The sequence below is a fragment of the Natrix helvetica genome, assembly GCF_964273705.1.
Source record: "Natrix helvetica genome assembly, chromosome: 2".
NCBI lineage: Eukaryota > Metazoa > Chordata > Lepidosauria > Squamata > Natricidae > Natrix > Natrix helvetica.
In genome coordinates this window covers 140,219,076-140,239,993 of record NC_138552.1, presented here as the reverse complement: position 1 = coordinate 140,239,993, position 20,918 = coordinate 140,219,076, and the positions used below count along the sequence as shown (strand labels likewise).

At 37.2% G+C, this 20,918-nt stretch overlaps 1 protein-coding gene across 3 annotated transcripts in view; it reads left to right on the top strand.

The window, feature by feature from the left end:
• Positions 1-20,918, top strand: part of KLHL29 (kelch like family member 29) — a 495,400-nt gene that overhangs the window by 319,945 nt on the left and 154,537 nt on the right. For all 3 annotated transcript variants that reach the window (XM_081940648.1, XM_081940649.1, XM_081940650.1), the window contains one exon: positions 182-724. In XM_081940648.1, coding sequence (XP_081796774.1) covers positions 182-724 — 543 coding nt within the window. The remainder of the gene's footprint in view (positions 1-181; positions 725-20,918) is intronic.

Below are 20,918 nucleotides of genomic sequence, written 5' to 3'. Positions count from 1 at the left end.
GCTTTCCTGCCGTATTATAGCATTTACTGCTTTGCACTTACCATTTTGGACTGATGTCAGTCCATCCCTCGTTATGAGAGAGAAGGGGACAGATTCAACAGAATCACATTTGCAGAGGGAGCTATTTTGGGGGCTGACCTTTTGCAAAAATTGTTCTTATTGCTAGCTTTCCTTTTTCCAGGTACAGCTCCATGGGTTACAACAGTTGCAGCATGTAGCCAACCAACTCTTATAACTCATTCTTATGGGATGAATCAGCCACCGACCTTCAGCCCAGCAGTCAACGTCCAAGCCCCTGTCATTGGAGTCACACCCTCACTCCCTCCACATGTTACCCCCCAGCTTCCATTAATGCCAGCTCATTACCAGCTTCCGCAGCAGCCTTCACGGCCTCTCGGTAACATGGTTGTGAATCTGCAAAGCCAGCCTTTGTACACAAACAGTCAACCCATTACTATGTCTTCTATGACTGGGGTTGGTCAGGTGACTCACCCAGGCCATGGGGCAGTAGGGAATGGTCACATGACTTGTCCTATCCTGCCTCCACCACCACCTGCTTTGCCTTCAGCTGCCCTACCTAATAGTGTTCCAGCCACCAATGGGCAGGCTGCTCCTCAGCTTCCTCCTAACTCGACGGGCAATCAGGACAACACAAATGGGTTGCAGATGCTACGGACTGTTGGTGTGGGGAAATACGAGTTTACAGATCCATGGCATCCAAAAGGTAAGTCGGCCCAAACTCTTCATAAATTTGGTAATTTTGGTAATCGGTACCTTCAAAGATATGTCCACTTTGTGGAGGGTAATAAGATAGTAATATTGAAGTTCTTCCAGCAGCTGGAACAAGAGGACATCCTGTCAATTAAAGCATCTATCATGTTGACAGTCTTGCATCAGCACTCCGGCATCTTCCTGCCTTGTATCTGAGGTAGCTTTTCATGAATTAAAGATGATAAACTGGATCTTCCAAGAAGGAAAGAGGGGGAAAATATGCTTGTTTTGGAACTGAATTTCCAAAGAATCTCAAATAAGTACAGTAGAGATCCACATATTAAGGCACATGAAACTGCTGTTGTTCCTTGCCATGGATTTTATTTTATTTCTCTTGAGAAGCACTTTCTTATAAGTCACACCACCATCTTTCTGGCTTTTGTTGTGCTTTTTGAGTTATGCCGTTTCATATGAAGTGTCAGATTTTTTCTTCTTTTAACATTTAGAAGAATTAGATTGATGTTCCAGGCAGCTCTGGGTACGGGAGAGATTAATCAGCCTGAAAAAAGATAATATGGACATCCCATGGGTTTTGCCATAGCATAGTTGAAATGAACCTACGTGAAACTATCAGCAGGATGGGAAAGTCCCCTGGTGCAAGGAATTAGGTGTGCATCAGATCTGTATGCTCTGCTGTGTGTGTGTGTGTGTGTGTGTGTGTGTGTGTGGTCACCCTTTGCTCTGTCCCAGATGGATCAACATTCTAGGTGTAGGCCAGTTTCAAATCTGTCATGGGGAAAAGCATACAGGTGCCAACACACTATTTGGATATGGAAACTGAGGTCATGTTGTATGAGTTCATGTATATGTGAGATCAGTGTGTGTGTGTACACAATATTGTGTGTGTGTATACAATATTGTGTGTGTGTGTAGTATTAGATATAATTAAAAATTGTCTTAACAATGTGAAAGACAAGAAGTTTCTCCTTTTAAAAAATATAAAGAGCCCGATATTTAAATTAGTTTTTTTAATTAAATGTTGAGGGTTTTTATGGATACATGAAAATATTGGATTTACTGCCAAGCTTTTCCTTGTATTTCTAAAGGTTTTAAAGATTATTTTTGTCTTAAGTAAAAAAAAAAAGCAGGAAAATTAATACTATCTCAACAGTTAATAAGAGAGGATCTTTCAAATATTAAAATGCCTTGCTGACAAAATTCAAATGCTAATATATAATTCATGAAAACTATTCCTGAGCATCAGAATAATTCTGTTTTTTTTTCTGGAGATGGTTCTTTAAAAATTGACAAAAATACTAATATTTAATATCCATGTTCTGGAACCATTTTAAGCTAATGTTCCTCTCTAGTGTGTCCTGAGCTAAGCTTACGAAAATAAGATGAGCCCTTTCGGTAGCAAGGTGTAACACAGATGTTTTCATCCTTCCAATTCATACCTAGAATCGATGAGGAACTGTTTTCTTAGAAGATGTGTATCCCATGCAGTGAAATGGAGCTAATGTTCACATTTACCAATGACAATCTTAGCTTTATCAATGGTCATAAATTGTAGGGCAGGCAACTGTTTTCTCATGAATTAAATTTTACTAAGTTCCCAGTTTATAGTCATCCCCATCTGATTTATTCTCCCTCATTTAATAGTAAGGAGAGATTGAACAATTCATATAATAATGCCTGAAAAGCAATCGTAAGTTATATATTTATTTATTGAAGGATTCATTTCATTTCCTCCTTAAAAGCATGTACTTTGAAGCTATAATTGCACTTGTCAGATCTAACATCAAACAAGTAGATTTATAATCTAGTTAAATAGGAAGAAATCTTCAATTTCACAACTGGCCTCTATACTTAAGCGATGTTTAGAATAAAAACCTTAATATAAATTATCTAGTGTTCATAAAGAGAGTAGTATAATATCCCACCTAGATGTTTTGCATTTTTCAGATCTGATTAATTTCAGATTTGTATATGGCTGGCTGCATGTACTCAACAAAAGGGGACAGTTATGTTTTAAGTAAAGAAACAAAAATGTTTCAGCTAATTTTTAGAAATTTTCTCTCTTATTTGGGGTGAATCCCAGTATGCATTATAAGGAAGTTTGGCTACAGATGTTTCTTAATCGTTTTTCATAGTCTTTCATTTATTTCTCCCCCATTTCATATAGAAAAGCAAGCTTCCCTATTTTACAATTTGACAAGTCTCCTTAAGATTAATAAAACTGGTTTGCAATTTCTCAAATAAAATAATATGTCTTGCCAGTCAAAATGTAGGATACTGATGTTTTATACATTATTAGGGAACTGGTTTAAAATTGCACATTTTGTTTTTCCTGATTATGTTTCGATCAGATGAGTTGTATTCCTGTAGGATCTCCACTAGAATGCACTCAAATATTTTTGTCCTAAGCCATTTCTATTTTATAATATGGTAGAATTATTTCTTTCAGCACAAAACAAAAGAATTATCTGGATATCCCATTTGCAATAGGTCAATGTTTTTCCATGGAAAAGTGGAAATTAAGCGTTTTTGATTCATCTAACTTCCTTTAAATATTTTTCTGATTTGCTTTAAATATTCTTTATTGTCAGAATATATGCCAATTGAACATTTAATTGGTACCTTATAGTTGGTAGTGATGGTGCAGAGTATCTTTAGATATGTTAGGTATTTAAATGTTTAGCCTTGCTACATTATTTTAATATTATTTTCCAGTTACATGTATTAAGAAATTAGAATTGTATTGATGCAATTATTGGAATATTTGTGAACTATTTCTCTCCTTTATGAAATGCTTAAAAGTTATTTCTCAGTCATGATCAGTATTTCTATGCCACCAACATTAGAAAATGCTGTAGGTAAAGTAAAAACAGCTGCAGGTGAGTTGGAATAAAAATGATGCTCCTAAAAACAAATTCCACCTTCATTACTACATGGAAAATTAAGCCCAGTGTTCCTCGTTTTCTGCAGTTGCCTGACATCTAGAGAGACTGAGAAATAACATCGGGCGTAGTGTCACTGGAGCCTGTAGAATATGGTGTCACAAAATCTTTCAGGTGCCGTAGAGATAGATTTTAAGTTTCTATCATTTTGGATCTCTATTTTAAGTTTAATTTATCCCAGAATTAGATAACAACATTAGATAAAATTATGTTTTAATTCCCACTGAAATTAGACTAATCGGTGCTCTAAGGAATTATTTAATCAGATGAATAATTTTAAGGATATTACTTAAAGCATTTTATGAAAACTTGGAGGAAATGCAATAGTTCACAGACAGTATGCTTAGAAATTATTAATCAAACACTTGCATGAAATGCTAAAATCAAACTGGTGGTTCCTTCAAATATGTTGGACTGTTTGTCTATTTTGCCGTGATGAGCATCATCCTTACGAACACAATTCTTTCCCATTACGTTAAATATCTGTCCCAAATGAAGTTTACATTTGTGTTGTGAGAATAATTCATTTTTCTAACAGAAAAACTACAGACTAGTGGTTAATATTTGATACACAATATATTCCCAGTAATTCTGTAAGTTTCTCCTCCAAAAGACTCAGAAAACTCACATTTCATTTTACCAACCATGAAAATATCCTTTAGATATTTTCTAAAGGAAAATATTTCGGTGGCGCAGTGTTTATAGTGCAGTCCTGCAAGCTACTTCTCTGACTGCTGGCTGCCTGCAATTTGGTTGTTCAAATCTCACCAGGCTCAAGGTTGACTCAGCCTTCTATCCTTCCAAGGTGGGTAAAATGAGTAAAATTGTTGGGGGCAATATGCTGACTCTGTAAACTGTTTGGAGAGGGCTGTTAAAGCACTGTAAAGCAGTATATAAGTCTAAGTGCTAGTGCTATTGCTAGTGTTGTTTGTTTGGAAGAATTTTTGGCTACATATATAATCCTCTTCAAGAACCCTCTGAGTTGAGTGGTGTACAAGTACTCCTTGCTTACCAACTGCCTTGTTTAGCAACCATTCAAAGTTACAGCAGTGTAAAAAAAAAGCAGCTTCGTGATCAATCCTTCCCTTCATGACTGTTGTGGTGTCCCACTGTTATACTATCACCATTTTGGTGTTTCACAATCAGTGTACATTTACAACAGTTGGAACAAACTTAGAAACTCTTTTGCTAAATATTTTTGTCATTCCTGTAATTGTAAAATTTTATCAATGTTTTTAATACTTTGGGTAATTTCTTTAAATTATATTAGCTGCCCAGAATATTCACTGATGTGGAAAGATGGAGAATCTATCAAATAAAGCAGTAGAAATAAAGTAGAGCAGACGTATTCCCTTTTCCTTCTTTTTGTTTTCAGTTGCTCCATTCAGTAGTTTCAGCTGTATTCATGCTACATGGGATCCCCTCTATGATAGGAACAGCTTTATCTGTTGAATATAAATAGTGCAGATGGCAAAGTTCACTTGCCTTTTTTAAAAATAAGTATTTATCTAAATTCATGTATTTTTGCATAAATGGGAAGGAAATCACTGCGGGAGACAGCTAGGCCCAGTGATTGTTTAATCCATGTAAACCGTTTATTATAACTAACTAGCCGATAACCCAGCGTTGCCTGGGTATTTATTTATAGGGGGGAAATGTCCGGACAAAACGTAATTTCTAATGTTGGATTTTCTCCTTTACCAGAGGGAGCCCCCTTGTGTTGTGCTGTGAAGCCGTTACCATGGCAACTCCACTGCACTGCACAGTAGAAGTCATTTTACAGCAGTACAATAGAAGCCATTTTAAGGCACAACAGGCTGTATCTTAACAGAACCCACACCCCGAGAGGTTTTAGCGGTGTCTTACCCCCCACAATATTTTTCTCCAGAGGGTAAGTCATCTGTGTACCAAGTTTGGTTGAAATTGCTCGAGGCGTTCCAGAGTTATGCTGGAACACACACACACACACACATCCACTTTTATATAAATAGATAATAAATGTATATAGAGAGGACACGAAAAGAGGAACACAGGTGGCTCTCCAGAGCTTGGCCAACAAGATCAGAGATTTGAACCTCTTTGCTTCTTACCTATTTCAGCAACTGAATTTAAATGTACTTCTTAAATTAAAAACCCCTTGTTAAACAGACACTCCAGTATCCATATTACCTGCAAACCAGTCCTTTATGCCTATTCATATTTTAAATTCCAACATTTTAATCACAAACATTTTATTTGATTCCTCATATCTTGAAGCACAACAAGCTGGCTACATTCACATTCACATTTCTGACCCAATGAATTGCAGGATCTTGCTATATTATTAGCTCACTATATTTTGTGTGTGTGTGTGTCATAAAATCTCCAGAGGTGGGGATTAATTTAAATAACTGGAACTGACAGTAGGTAATTGACAGGCTGCCAACAAAAGAGTGGTTCAGCTGAATGCTTTGTTAGCTTCTGGAATAAGAAGCAAAGGTAGCACTAGAGAAGATTGCTCCTGAGCATCCTCTCTGTTTCTGCCAAATCTCTGAGGAGTTCTGGATGATCAAGAGGATAAAGAGATGCCTGAGGCATTGTTGGTAGAGGATAAGAAGCATGCATGATTAGATATGAGCATGAGCTCAAATTGAAGCCAACTTTGTGACAGCAAAGCAAAATTACTTCTTTGCTATTGCAGCTGAGGAAAGCCAACCAACGGCACCATTTAGAGGTGCACTCCCCACTTGGAAGAGGTAGTCTGGATGGCAAGTTGTGATTAACTGGCTGATCCTTTTATGGATCAAATTGCTTTCAGTCACTTTGGCAGCTGGATAGACAAGGTCCATGGAGTTGTCAGAGGTGGCATCCTGTGATGTTTTTGATGTTGTGCATCCAGAAGAAGTAGACAAGGTTTTTAGCTTTGCCTCTTGTGGACCTGACCTTTGTCGTCATGGCTGGTTAAAGTGTCAGAAAGGAAATCTGATGTTACATACAAGTTACAGTCAGCACCGCAGCAATTGAGGAGGGAGTAGGAACAATCAGAAATCATGAAGGAGATGCCCGCTTATCTTCTTATCAGATTCATTGCTTTTGGTTGAAGAAAACGTGGTGGGGCATCACTTACAAACAATTCTAAAAGATTATATATACACATGGCAGTGTAGATGGAATGAAATATACATGGGCATGAAATAGAAATTCTGTTGGTCATCCTCATGAATGACCTCTGGCAGAATTCTGGTGGAGACTTGTTTGCTATGGGTGTATTACTTGGAACCCTGACAACAGCTATCCTCATCCATCTTTTGGCAGCTCTTGATCATATTATCTTCTGGGGCCGTTTGTGAAGGTTGGGAGACTCCTTCCTGAATGGGCAAATCCAGTCAGTAATTATATGGGCAAGAGATCAAGGCAGTGCATTATAGGAGAAACCAAGGTTTAGTCCTCTACCATGTCCTGTTCAACATCTTTACAAAGGTGTTGGCAGAGCCCATCTGCTGATGATATCCTATTACGTATAGGTAGACCTTGGTTGACAATCATAATTGGGTATAAGAAATCTGGCATTAAGCAATATAGTCATAAAATAAAATAAAAATCCCATGATTACTCTGACGTACAAAAGCCGTTCTGGTTGTAGTCATTAAGCAAATCACACATGGTCATTATGCGCAACATCACATGTCTGGGCCTTGCAACTTTGTTTGTTGGAAGCTGGCAGGGAAGGTTGCAAATGCCAATCACATGACTTGCAGGACTTCAACCTTCGTAATTGTGCACCCGTTCCCAAGCACCCAAATCATAAATCATGTGACCTCGGGGATGTTATGGTGACCCCAGCTTTGAGGACTGGCCATAGGTTTGCTCATCCAGTGCCATTCTAACTTCAGTTAAACTCATCTCCTTAACTGAGGGCTACCTGTATTTCCTATTTGAATCTAATGAAAGCTGTAGTATTATCCTGACCATTGATTTGTCCTTGTCTGAATGGATAGAAAATTGCTCAGAGAATTCAAGTTAGATAGAGATGTCATTGACCCTGCTGACCTTTTAAAAGCCCTCTCTTCCTGTAGTGTAATTCACTTTACAAGAGGCTGTCCTTCAACTGATGCAAAATACAAACGTCCTTGCATTTATTGGACAATTTCTAATGCCATACAACACTGCTGCTGTGGAGAAAGTATTGGCTATTGGCCATAATGCTCTGTAAGTCTTAAAGCCTGAAAGTTTACAAGACTAGCTATCTCAGAAATATTCTGCTGTCCCAATTCCAAAAAAGAAAATATTAGTTGAAGATTCATTTGTCAATATGTACAATAAGAAAAGATTAAAAGTGGATATCCCTGTCTGGGATATTTTCTCCTTTGGAAAAACTTGCTCCCTGAAGTGAGGGTGGCTCCCAATTTCACTCCTCTTCTGGCAACTTACAAAAACTTGGCTTTTCCAAAATGCCTTTGGAATCCAAGTGCTGAAATATGTGATTGTTATTATGTGTTAGGTTTTTATTGTATTCTACTTTATTCTCTCCACACACACTACCACCCAGCACCCTGCAGTGCTGCTTCATCTTGGCAGGGGAGAAAGTCTGGATGAGCAGAGAATGCTGGGAATGCATACAAGAAATATATAACTTCGGTAGGGTCATCCAAGCTGTGAAGGTCATTCCAGTTGCCCAGTTAAAGCAAGCAGGCATCTGTGTTGGACAAAAGCAATGTAGGAAAATACTGGAGACAGATACTGATGTATCTGTAGGGAAAAGGAAAAGAAGGAATCTGTAGGATCCTACGCATCTGTAGGAAAAGAAAATCTGAAACTTGAATACAATATATATATATATATAGAATTATTATATCCAGCTTCAGATACATTGGCCAAAGAGTCCCTGAAAGAGGCTCTAATACTGGGAAAGCTAGAAGGGAAAAATTTAGAACTTAGAATAATTGTATTGTGACTTTGAATGTACACTAATTGGCAAACATTAAAATGAAATTTCATTGCATACAGCTCTCAAAGGGCCTCCACCTTATTCTCAAAGAAAAAAAGGTAACAACCAGCAGCAAGTTGAATGGACTCAATAGTAGCAAAGTATAGGTTAGGGATAGATCATCTTAGATAATATCTATGTGGTGGCTAGGAGTCAAAAACAACTTGATGGCACATAATAAGTATAGGCTGTGGAGTAATTGGTTTATATTTAAATGACAGCATTGCCAAAAAAGCATTAAGAGTTGTTAACCTAATCTTGTGAAGATTCTTCTCCTGTAACATTGTACTGCAAACTCGGGCATACAAAACCTTTGCCAGACCAATTCTTGAATACAGCTTGTCTGCCTGGAATCTACACTGTATATTGGACATTAATACAATTGAACGGGTCCAGAGGTACTTCACAAGAAAAGTACTCTATTCCTCTGTCCACAATAGATCCCTTACACCACCAGGCTCGAAATCTTGGGCTTGGACAACCTGGAACTCTGCCATCTATGGTCTGACCTAAGCATAGTATACAAAATTATCTGCTACAACGTCCTACCTGTCAACGACTACTTCAGCTTCAACCCCAATAATACACTGGCAAACAATAGATACAAAATCAAGATAAACCGCTCCAAACTCAATTGCAGAAAATATGACTTTCAGCAACAGAGTGGTCAATGCCTGGCATGCTCTATCTGACTGTTGTTACATCCTCAAACCCCCACAGCTTCAACCTTAAACTCTCTTACCATGGACCTCATCCCCATTCCTAAGAGGTCCGTAAAGGGGGCGTGCATAAGCGCACCAGTGTGCCCACTGTCCCTGTCCTACTATCCCCATTTATTTGCCCTCATTTCCTTGTTCATGTCCATGTTTATACTTATACCTGTTATCTTGAACATGTTTGACAAAGTAAATAAATAACAATAAATAAAATAAAATAAAAGATTATTGTAAAAAATCACACGCCAAGGTCTTCTTTCTGTAACTCTTCAATATCCTGAGAAGGGTAACAAAATGCATGTGTATGCTTTTTGTTGCTTTTTGCATCATAAGCATTTTTGTGAGCATTGTTACTTACACATTTTTAGCTACTTATCCTGTACTTGTTCTGATTTTGCCATGATTTCCTCTTGCAACATCCTTTGTTTCCTATTGCTCAGTGATTGATTATGCACCACCAAGTCAGTGCTGCTTCTTAGCAACCAAGGAGATAAATATTCTCCAGGAGATGCCCCAATCTGGTCTTTCTGATTGTCCAACAGTGCCTGTTGCTTAGTATTTTTGCTTCTTCTTTGCTTCATATCATAAGTCACTCGTGCAAGCAGAATTATATTTCAGGTCATATCTCAGAAATATCCTTATGTAGAAAAATAAAAATAATTTGATACATCAAAGGCAACATTAGAATTTTTTTTAAAAAAAAATAGTTGTTTACATAGATCATCCTCTTGTGATTTATAATTAGTCTTGGGAGGATACATTTTTTAAAAGGAAGAAAACTAATATTGTTTCTCTTCAGTAATTAAATGGTAGCCTTTTATTCGTCTTTGGGAAGGAAAATAAATACACTCCAACTGCTGTTGCTTTGCTAAATAAGTAATTATAAAAGACACAGTACATATGAGAGCAATGGTAGCCATGAAACTAATTTCTTCCATCTATCATCAAGGAATTTTTGCTATCGTGCTTTCCCAGATCTAACTCTATTTTTCGATCCTTGATTTAAGTACACTGACGCATCTTGTTAGAAAAATATTGCACTTACATAACCCATATTAGTGTCAACAGAGATGTAATCTTTTGCCTTTGTGTCTCTGAAACAAATTTACAATTTCTATTTATAATGTATTTTTTTTTCTAAGTAGATTGGTACTGTTTCTTCACTGAGGTTCTCTGCCAATTCCAGTGTTAACTCTGAATGAAGAGATGCCACTTTGAAGGAACAAGTCTGGGGGCTTGGACTCACAGCTGATACTGGATAAGCAGGTGGAGGCCATGGACAGTGCAACCTTTGCCTGGGTTTGACTAGGGTGACAGTTAGGATACTGCCAGGAGCAGAAGGAATTCGCCATGGTAAATAAACCCTTATCACTACACAACTGGATAAGACAGGAGTGTCCAAATTTGGGAACTTTAAGACTTGTGGACTTCAACTCCCAGAATTCCCCAGCCAGCATAGCTGGCTGGGGAATTCTGGAAGTTGAAGTCCACAAGTCTTAAAGTTCCCAAGTTTGGACACCCCTGGGATAAGAGGTTCTACATGAGGCCGCCTCCCAGAAAGCAAAAACAGTCAGAAACTTCAGTTGGTGCAAAACGGATTAATGCTTTTTGAATTTTGCTCAAAACAAGCAGAATACAGTCATGCATAAAAACTGCTCTTGCCATTTTCACTGCTACAATTTCTGCGCCCCTTCTAAGATGGCCCTAAGTAGAGCATCTGACATTAATTCAAGAAAAAGACAACAAAGCTAAGCATCAGCATAGCTAGGTCTGATTTGGAATTAATGCATAAAGGTTAAGCTGTTGAAAGGCACTTCTTGGCTACAGCTGCCATATAACCTCCAAAGCACCCTTAGACTACAAGCTTGTTTTGAGGGCATTATCCCTCCTCCACCCCACGCACAAAGGTTGGGAATTACTTTCAAAGTTAGTGTACTATTGGGGAACATTCATAGTTTGTCCAGATTTAAGCATTTTATTTTAAGCCTCATTGGGCCCATTTCTGCCCATCCATGCCTTCCCTAATAATAGCAGCTGAAAAAGATAAGCAAGGGCACACATTATCTATATGTTTATGGCAATGTATTCTGTTATCTCCTGGTGAGTTTGCCCAGTTGTTTCAGGTAAATTTTAAATAAGATGAGGACAAACTCTGAGGAATGCTACAGTTTAATATCATGGGGCTGAACATGATTCTGCCAGTTTTACCTGTAACCAATCTGAGGAAGGATTGGGGAAGCATCTTAAAACATTCTAACCCTTTTTCTACCAGGCATCCCAGAAGGATACCATATTTGAGGGTATCACACTACTGAGAAGTACATTGGAACTTGTAACGGGTTTTATTATTGGAAGCAACAATTTAAATAGACTACATGTCTTTTAAAATGGAGTTATGAGGAAAGCGTAATAAGAGATGGAAAGGTTAGCAGCAAGAATTTCAAAAGCTGAAATTGAGAAGTTCATATAAAAGAGATTAGGAACCTCTAGTTTTTCAGATATTGCTGAACTACAATTCCCAACAGCCCAAAGTCAACATGCTGAAGAATGCTGGGAGCAGTAGTTCAGCCACTTCTGAGAGTGCCACACTGATACCAAAGATAGAGGTGTATATTTCACATATGTTCTTACAATTAATCTAGTAACATAATAATACTATTTGCATTTGTGTATTGCTGAAGTTTATAGCATTTCCCCTCAAACAACCAATATATGATAATATAGAGGCAATCGTGAGACTCTTAACAGAAAAACATTTTAGTCCTCTGTACAAAATCATTATTTTCTTTTTTTATTATACTGTGTAGAGCAAGAAGTGAACTCTTGCCCTTCTCCTTTAGGGGTTTCTTTAATTCACTTTTATAGTGGTGAAGTGGTAAAGAAAATGTTTTTTGAAAGATAAAGACATTTCAAAGTTTTATCAAAACGAAAGAAATCATTTATCTCTTTTTTTTCTTTAGCCCAAGCATTTGAAATAAGCACAGAAATCCATATATAGATGGATACACACACACATACACAGACACAGACAGTGTGTGTGTGTGTGTGTGTGTGTGTGTGTGTTGTATTTGTCCTGATATATACATATATATATATATATATACATATATACATATATATATATATATATATATATATATATATATATACATATATATATATATATATATATATATATATATATATATATATATATACATACATACATACATACATACATACATACATACATACATACATACATACATACATACATACATATATATATATATATATATATATATATATATATATATGTTTTCGTAGATTTTCACGGGTGTAGGTATGCTGGTTTTGTTGTATTCGGGTCTTTTCCCGTGTAAAGTTGAGATTGTCTTTGCAACGTTTCGGCAGGATCGCACCTGCCATCTTTCTGAGCCTACGCTTGAAGATGGCAGGTGCGATCCTGCCGAAACGTTGCAAAGACAATCTCAACTTTACACGGGGGACATGAAATCAACTTTGAAGGAGCCAGGTTAATTTCCAAAACAGAACACCTCAACAAGAGAATAATTATGGAAGCCATCGAAATAGAGAAACACCCCCACAACATGAATAAACGTGATAATACCTCCCGCCTACCAAACATCTGGAAACCAGCCCTAGTCAACAAACGAACACCACCCACCACCCAGGCCGTTACAACACGAAACAGCAACGGACACACAGCCAGCACCAATCAGCACCAATCTACCAATCATGATACAACCACACGACCAATAATTCCACTTACTGAAACAAAGCCAGCACCCCATCCCCTCCCACCAAGATTTACAGAAAGACGGCAGCTCCGATCGCATTTTAAGCCAAAGACAGCAGCCTGAAGATTGCAACACACACACACACACACAGACAGACAGACACACACAAGAGCCTTTTAGCTGTATTATTTCAGAAAAACAATCTCTTTTAATATTCTACAGGTGCTTCTGCAATAGAAGGGATATCTTGCAAAACAAAATAATTATTCCTAGAGGCATCTGTTTTATGCCTTGAAACAAAACTTCAAGAAAAGAACAGAAACAGAATGCATTTGTTCAGTGTGTGTGTGGAAAGGAGATGAAATTGGTAGCATGCGTTATTAGTATATTGCGTTTTACTGATAAGATGTATTAAACTGTGGAGCTCAGGGCCACTAATATAAAGATCATAGCAAGTAGTATAATTTATTGGTGAAAATAAAAGGAAAATAGCTATGTTGCTGCAACTGACCATCAGAGCAAAGTGTGCTCTGCTTGACCTTCAATTTTGGTATACCTGACAGTTCTTAATAGTTTTGGGGAAGTATTTATTTGATTAATGATTGGTTGATTATGTGCCATCAACTTGGTGTCAACTCATAGAGACTACATAGATTTTCTCCATGACAATCTGTTTTTAAACTTGATTTTTCAGGTCTTTCAGCAGTGCACTAATTCTCACTCTCAGTCCATCCATCTTGTTGCTGGCTGTCTTCGTCTCTTTTCTTCTACCTTTCCCAGCATTAGACTCTTCTCCGGAGAATTAGTTCTTCATATGATGTGTCCAAAGTAGAATAATTTCAATCTGGTTCTTTGTGCCTCAAGTGAGGTTGATTTTTTTCTTGATCTTATTTATTTTAATGAAATTATAATTCTTCAAACATTAATAAAAAGTAGGTCAATAATATAACACAGTTATTTTCATATTATGAGTTTGAGTTACTATTACAATCATGGTAAAACAGACACATAGAATCTTGGAAATTTATTTTTAAAAAGACATATCAAAAACCGCAACTGTAAGCATATTTAAACTGCCTGTCTAGCTGTGTACTTGGGAGAAACATTCTTGCTGCAGCTTTCATCTCTGCTACTCTCCGTTTTAAATATGTCATCTTTAATGAGGAGTCAGTGGAGCTATCGCATTGAAATGGGTTTAACACAACTGGGCCAAGACACCATTTGAAGGAAATCACATTTAAATCCATAGGATTTATTTTAAATGCACTTTAAAATAAAAGGATAAGAAATAATATGTTGATTTAATGAAGACTGAGGGAACTAAGTGCAAGATTAGGTTGTTTTGGCCTAAAAAAATATCAGGTTTGCCGTTAATGCTTTTCAAATTTCTCCTGACCTTGACTCAAAGATTGTGTAGGTCAGGAGTGAAATTCAGCAGGTTCTGACAGGTTCTGGATAACCGGTGGCAGAAATTTTGAGTAGTTCAGAGAACTGGCAAATACCACCTCTGGCTGGCCTCAGTGGGGTGGGAATGGAGATTTTGCAATATCCTTTCCATGCCATGCCCACCAAGCCACGCCCACAGAACCGGTAGTAAAAAAAATTGAATTTCATCACTAGTGTAGGTGCAAGCGCCTAAAAGCACATGTGCATGCCTAAGTGCTTATCTCCCTAGGAATTAGTTCTCTTTTGAGTCTGTGACAGAGGAAAGAGCAGGAATGAAGGATGTCTAGCAATTTTTCCATGGAGATTTGGAGTTACTTTAAATATGTCCTTGGCTTTGGTTCTGTTCATTGAAGTAATTTATTTTAATTGCTCCAGGATTAGTGAGAAAACAGCTTGCACAAAAGTCAGATTTCAGTACAAGATATTTGCTGTTAGTTTCACTGTCATAGGGGGATAAACCTAAATTGAGTATGCAGACTCTAAGCATGTAAATAAGTATGGCGCTGTACGCGTGGGCATCAAATGCAGTATGCGGCTCAAAATGCCAATCTTTTCCATGTGCAATTTTTGTTCTGTTGCCAAGTTAATTCCTGCCAGTGTGGCAGATTGATTTAGGAAGCTGTTTACATCACTGGACTGAATGATCTTTTTAAAAGTCAATTTTGTTCTCATTTGAGTTTTCCTGGTTGTTGGATCAGCTCCCGAGGGTTGTGAGAAGCCACTAATGAAAAAGAATTAGTGACGAGACTGTTCTTCCCACTCACTGAAGGAACAAAATTGAGGGGAGCCAGGGAAGCAGACGAACAGGAATGTAATTCCAAATTTCAATCTTCTTTGTATTATGGGTCATTACCTGTTAATTGACTAAATGGCAGTTCTCTGTGAAGTTTTGTTTGGCTTTTATAATGAAGACAGATGATATAATTAGTATCATTTCTGATTTGGAAATAATGAAAGTGTTGTATCTATGAGGTGTACCTTTCAGCCTACATGGTATCAGAAATAACTTCCTATTGACACAAGAACATCTAGGGTTTTATGTTTTATTTTAATGCGTTCAGTACATTGATGTAGTCTGAAAATAGTAATGTGTTCCTTCTTTTTTTCTTTTTTCATTATAGCAATAGTTTTCTTAAGCACTTAAGAACTTCCATTGTTTCTTCATATTGACCTGCATGTTGAGAAACATCTGTGGGGTATAAAGTTTGGAAACCCATTATCATTCTCCCAGCGATTGCAAACTTAACTTTCAATACTGTGTTTCCCCCAAAATAAGACAGGGTCTTATTTTCTTTTGACCTCTGAAATAAGCACTTTGCCTTATTTTCGGGGAGGTCTTATTGTTTTTGAGGTGCAGGAGGCAACAAGTGTGGTCACCTCATGGCTGCTGCTGTGTTGCAATATTTTCGGGGAGGCCTTATTGTAGCGCATGCGCTCAAAAACCCAATTGGGCTTATTATCTGGGGAGGGCTTATTTTCAGGAAACAGAGTAGTTACTCATATTTTTCAATAAGCTACAGTGTGGATGATATGAGTTACACGTAGCCTGTTGCGTGAATCCAGCCAGTTCTTGGTTATTCAATAAATCACAGCTAAACAGATCATGGCTTGACCTACTCAAGTCGTTTTGTGCCCTCTCTGCATATTGCAAGAGATGGTTTGTCATGGTAGGCAAAGGTTTTCAAATGCCCACTCTGGAATCTATGGTTAGAATGTCGGATGTTATGTGGAAGGAAACATACTAAGAAGTGCGGCAGGGGGGACTTTTGCTGCAGGTGAGAGACTTCGTGAAGCTATTCCTGCCTTCTTTGCAGAGATTTATATGCCTTTTTTCCATATGAAAAGGCCTTCAGAAATCTGTAATAAAAACAATTAAATGCATTTAGAGTTATTAAAATACAATAAAAGTAAGAACAGAAAAAAGGTGTGCATCTTAAATTTTAAACAGAGATGATGCATTCAATAAAAAATAATAATTGGAGAGGGCAACTAAACTGGTGCATCAGTAAAAAAAAAAGGCCCTGTATTTCTGAGAGATTTTACAAGTCTGCTATTCCTCATATAATTTCTTTTCTTTTGCACCTAGTCATTTTGATTTAAAAAAACAGTCTTACTTGGCTGTTTCTTCAACAAAATACAAGATTTGAGGTTTTTGCCACTTGCTTTAGTTTAAATGACTAAATAAAATTTTTGGAGGAATACGATTATTATACAGGCTCAGACCAGCCATCATTCTCTCAATTGCTACAATAATTTGATATGTTTATACATTAACAGTTAACAAATATAATAAAGCTAATGGAGTTCTTCTTGCAAGAAAATTAGGATAATTGAGGAAATAAATTATATATTATAAAGTACTGCTGGTGTTTATTTTTATGTATTAATAAAAATGTTCCATGCTTTGGCAAACATGTTTAGCTGTAGAAAACTCATGAATATCTCATAGCACCAGTCCTATCTGAGTTTCTCAAATCCAGGGGGAAATTATTTTGCTGCTGTGCCACAGCTTTCAGCTCCTTCAACTCTGAGCAACTTCAAAAAAGATGAAGACTGTAACTTTATGTAACTAAATTAAATTCCCAATCTTAATGTTTGCAGGCTGGTGGCGTGAAGCTTCAGCTAAGCCTGGTGTTGTACAGGATCATGCTCATTGTTCTAAAGTCAGGTTTTTTTTAGTGTGTAGGCACTATCCAAACTGGCTATCAGTGTTAGTTTTGGAGATTTTGGCAGCTATGGGATGCAAGACAATGCAGGCCGACATAGAAATAGAAAGAAACTCTCTGACTGAAATGAGCCCTCCTTGGCAACTTCTTCCACATTTGCTGCATCTTTAGTGATAAGTCTGCTTGAATATCTCAGTAATATTGGGTGGAGTTGATCCAAGGCCTATATATCAATGGTGGGTTCCGGATCCCGTTGCACCACGGGCACACGCGTAGCAAGCGCGCAGTGCACACATGTGTACTTACCGCCCGCGACGCTCCAGCTGCTCGGTGGAGTGTCACGCAGGTGCTGTTTGCTCCTTCTATGTGCGTGAAAGCCCCGATCGGCTCAAGTACAGGTAAGGAGGAAGGGTGGGTGAGTGGGCCCTCCGCAGCACCATACCGGAACGGTACCTGGTGCTCCCAGCAGGCACCGGTACACCCGTACCAGGGCATACCAGTCGTACCCCACCACTGCTATATATTTACCAGTTGGGTTGTAATATTTTCAAATAGAATTGGGGGAGGGGGGGACAACTAGAAAAGAATGTAACTTTTTAAAATCAACATTCCTCCTAGTCATCAGAAACACGTGTAATGCTGTCTCCAAGGAGTTTGCATGTGTCTTTTAATATCACCTTGATAGCCACTTATCAATTAATAACATGTATTTAAGTATTACTGGATTGTAGTGATTGTGTCTTTACAAGATGTTTTCTAGCGGCAGAATGAGCTTTTCTTCCCCAATGTGCATTCCCCAAGCTTCGCCACTTAATTGGGGAACTCTCTGAACCATGACATGTAGAGGGCAGCAGTAGAAGATGGGAAGGAAACAACAAGAAAATCCTATAAATGAACAGATGTAGCCTTCTGAATTCTGAACAATAGAAATCGTTAACTAAAGACAAGCATACTCCATTTGGAGAGTTCTGCTGGAAAATATGTAACAAAGGAGCAAGAACGGATGATATGGAAATATGTAAATAAACGACCAGTTTGAAAATAATATCAGGCTCTTTTTCTCTACCCCGGTAGAATTTAGACATGGTAATAGGGTATGTGAGAGCATCTCTGTGATTTCCTATAGAAGGGAAGGTCAAGGGTAGTAATTATTTCGTTTAACTAAAAGCTTGTCATGTCTATAATAAGGCAGCACAGAAGGGCAGTCTTAAAATTTCTAGAGTTAGGAACTTCTGAAGTATTTTTGTGTTCTCCCCATTGTTTTATTTTATCCCATCGTGGGGTCATGAGGGGCTTTAACTGACAGTTTTGTATATTTTGGAGGCCATTGGTTTAAACATTATTCAGTAAGAAATGACATATAATACCGTGTCTACTCCAGAACTTGTCACTAATGGATGTATTAAGGGCTCTGAAGTGCAGACTAATGAAGCCATTATGTTGTCCAATAACTCATGGGTTGAAACTGTCCTTGGCAGATGCAGAACAGCATAGCATTTCAGTGACATCTTTATCATACATTCTCACATTACCATTTAATAGTATCAAAGGAAATCTGAGACACAGTTGAAGGTGCATCTCGCATAAACAGCTGAGAAATGCAACTTTGTCGTCTTCTAAAAAAGAAACCTGAATTATGGAAAGCTGTGAAAAACTGTACAATTACTTCCTTGCCTTAGACTCCACGTGTGGGTTATATGTACAAAGAGATTTGAGAAGTTAGAAAACTTTCATTATATAAATACTTACATGGATATTCTTTTTCTGGAGTAAGCATTGTAATACAAAGTGAAGAGTAAGAAGTAGTAGGCAAAATAAATTTTAACAGCAGGAGATAAGAGAACAAAAAGAAATCTAATTAAATCCAGTTTCAAGCAACACCATCTATTATACCTCCTGATACCTTTATCATTTACAAACCATCTTTGTTTCCATCATATCTGTATATCAATTCATGCATTTTCTTTTTATTATTAAACTTGTAGTTTCGTGTTTTTTCCCTGAGAATTCCATTAACTCTACCCACTTTTTTCCTGCTCCTTCTCTTCCTCTCAATCCATTCACATACGTGTTTTGCTATTTGATCCTTGTTCATTCGCTCCATATGACCAAATCATCTCAGGCGTATTTCCTCCATATTGATCAGTTTTACAGTCAATCTACTTTCATAATTTTTGACAGTAATTCTTCTAACCCATTCCCACTGTATTCAGCTTACTTTTATGTCTCTCCTGATACACCCAATCTTCACTTTGAATAAGACAGCTAGGAATTCTGGAAACTATGGTCCCAATACATCTGACAACATTAAGCAAAGAAGACATCCTATATATCATAAACCTTCATATATCCATCTTAGCTTAAGCTTTATACATATTATCCTTCATTATTTTTGCCTTTCCATAATTATTCTCTGGTCTGATACTCTTGAATGTAGAAATATTGTTGTACAGAGACATAATAGAAAAATGATCAGATAAACACTAATAGGAAAAGCTGAGAAGCAGTCTTAGTGCTTGCATTCTTCATTCTTGTGCTTTTCCAAAGAGTGGCACACTACAATAACTCATTTACAACTGGACAGTTGTGCTTTAACTTCCAATTCAGCTGCAAAGGTCTGGCTGTTGTGTTCTGCTCTCATTCCCTCAATTCTATTTCAGGTAGAATCATGGTCCAGTTATATGTGCTTTATAAATGATCACTTACACAAATGCCGTGTTGTAGATTTCAGAATGTTTTCATTTGCAGACTTTACCAAATTGTTTAATTTCAGTTTTCTCATAACTGGCCAGGTCTCCAAAATTGGAGCAATTACATATGTTGATACAAGCATTTTAGACGTAGACATCATTTCATCATGCCTGGCTTTTCTTCTTATAAAGGAAACTGGCAGTTTGTTTACTCCCTATCCCTAATTAAGATTTTAAATCTCAACCTAGTTGATTCTTAACATTGGTTGCTTTACCTTTTATTTATCAAATTTATGTAATGTTCCTCAGATAAGAATTAGAATCAGCAAGGATTGACAACTCTGCTTTCTCATCTTTCTCTGTAAACAATAAGATAGGTCAGGCTAGATTTTATTTGTGCTTCCTCTTAAAATATTCTACTCTAAAATATATCTATATTTTCAATAAACAGGACTTCCAATATATTTTCCACAGTGTTACCAAGTTCCTCTAATTTAGGTGTAAGGTCATGGTGTTCTTCAGAATCTTCTGAAAAATGAGGGTTTATGGGAAATATATGGGTCAGTCTGAGGATCTTGTTAGTGTTTTTATAGAGATTTCTGTCAAGCTCTTGTCAGTATTTGTCACTGCTGGAACTTTTAAGTATCTTCTTTTTTATAAGATATAGTGTAGAAAAACCTGTTTGTCAAGCTATCTCTCAAAGAGTGACAATATGTATTAACAAGTTTTTACGTTTTTGTGAGTAATGTGTAGTTGGTATGTAATTTGTTACATAGAATCGAGATCTGGATGAACATTTGATTAAGTTGAGTGCAGTGAGAGTGGGATATTTAAGAAGTCTGATAATATAAGAGATTGGGACAAGAATCAATAGATGACGAATGAAACTGGATTGAATACAGCATCAATTGACTACAAAGAAAGTGGCTAATTTTATCTAGAAATATAATAGGCATTGTCAAGTCTGATTAAAAATTTGGTAAACTTAAAACAGAGTGAAACAATGGTCTCTGAATCTTTGAA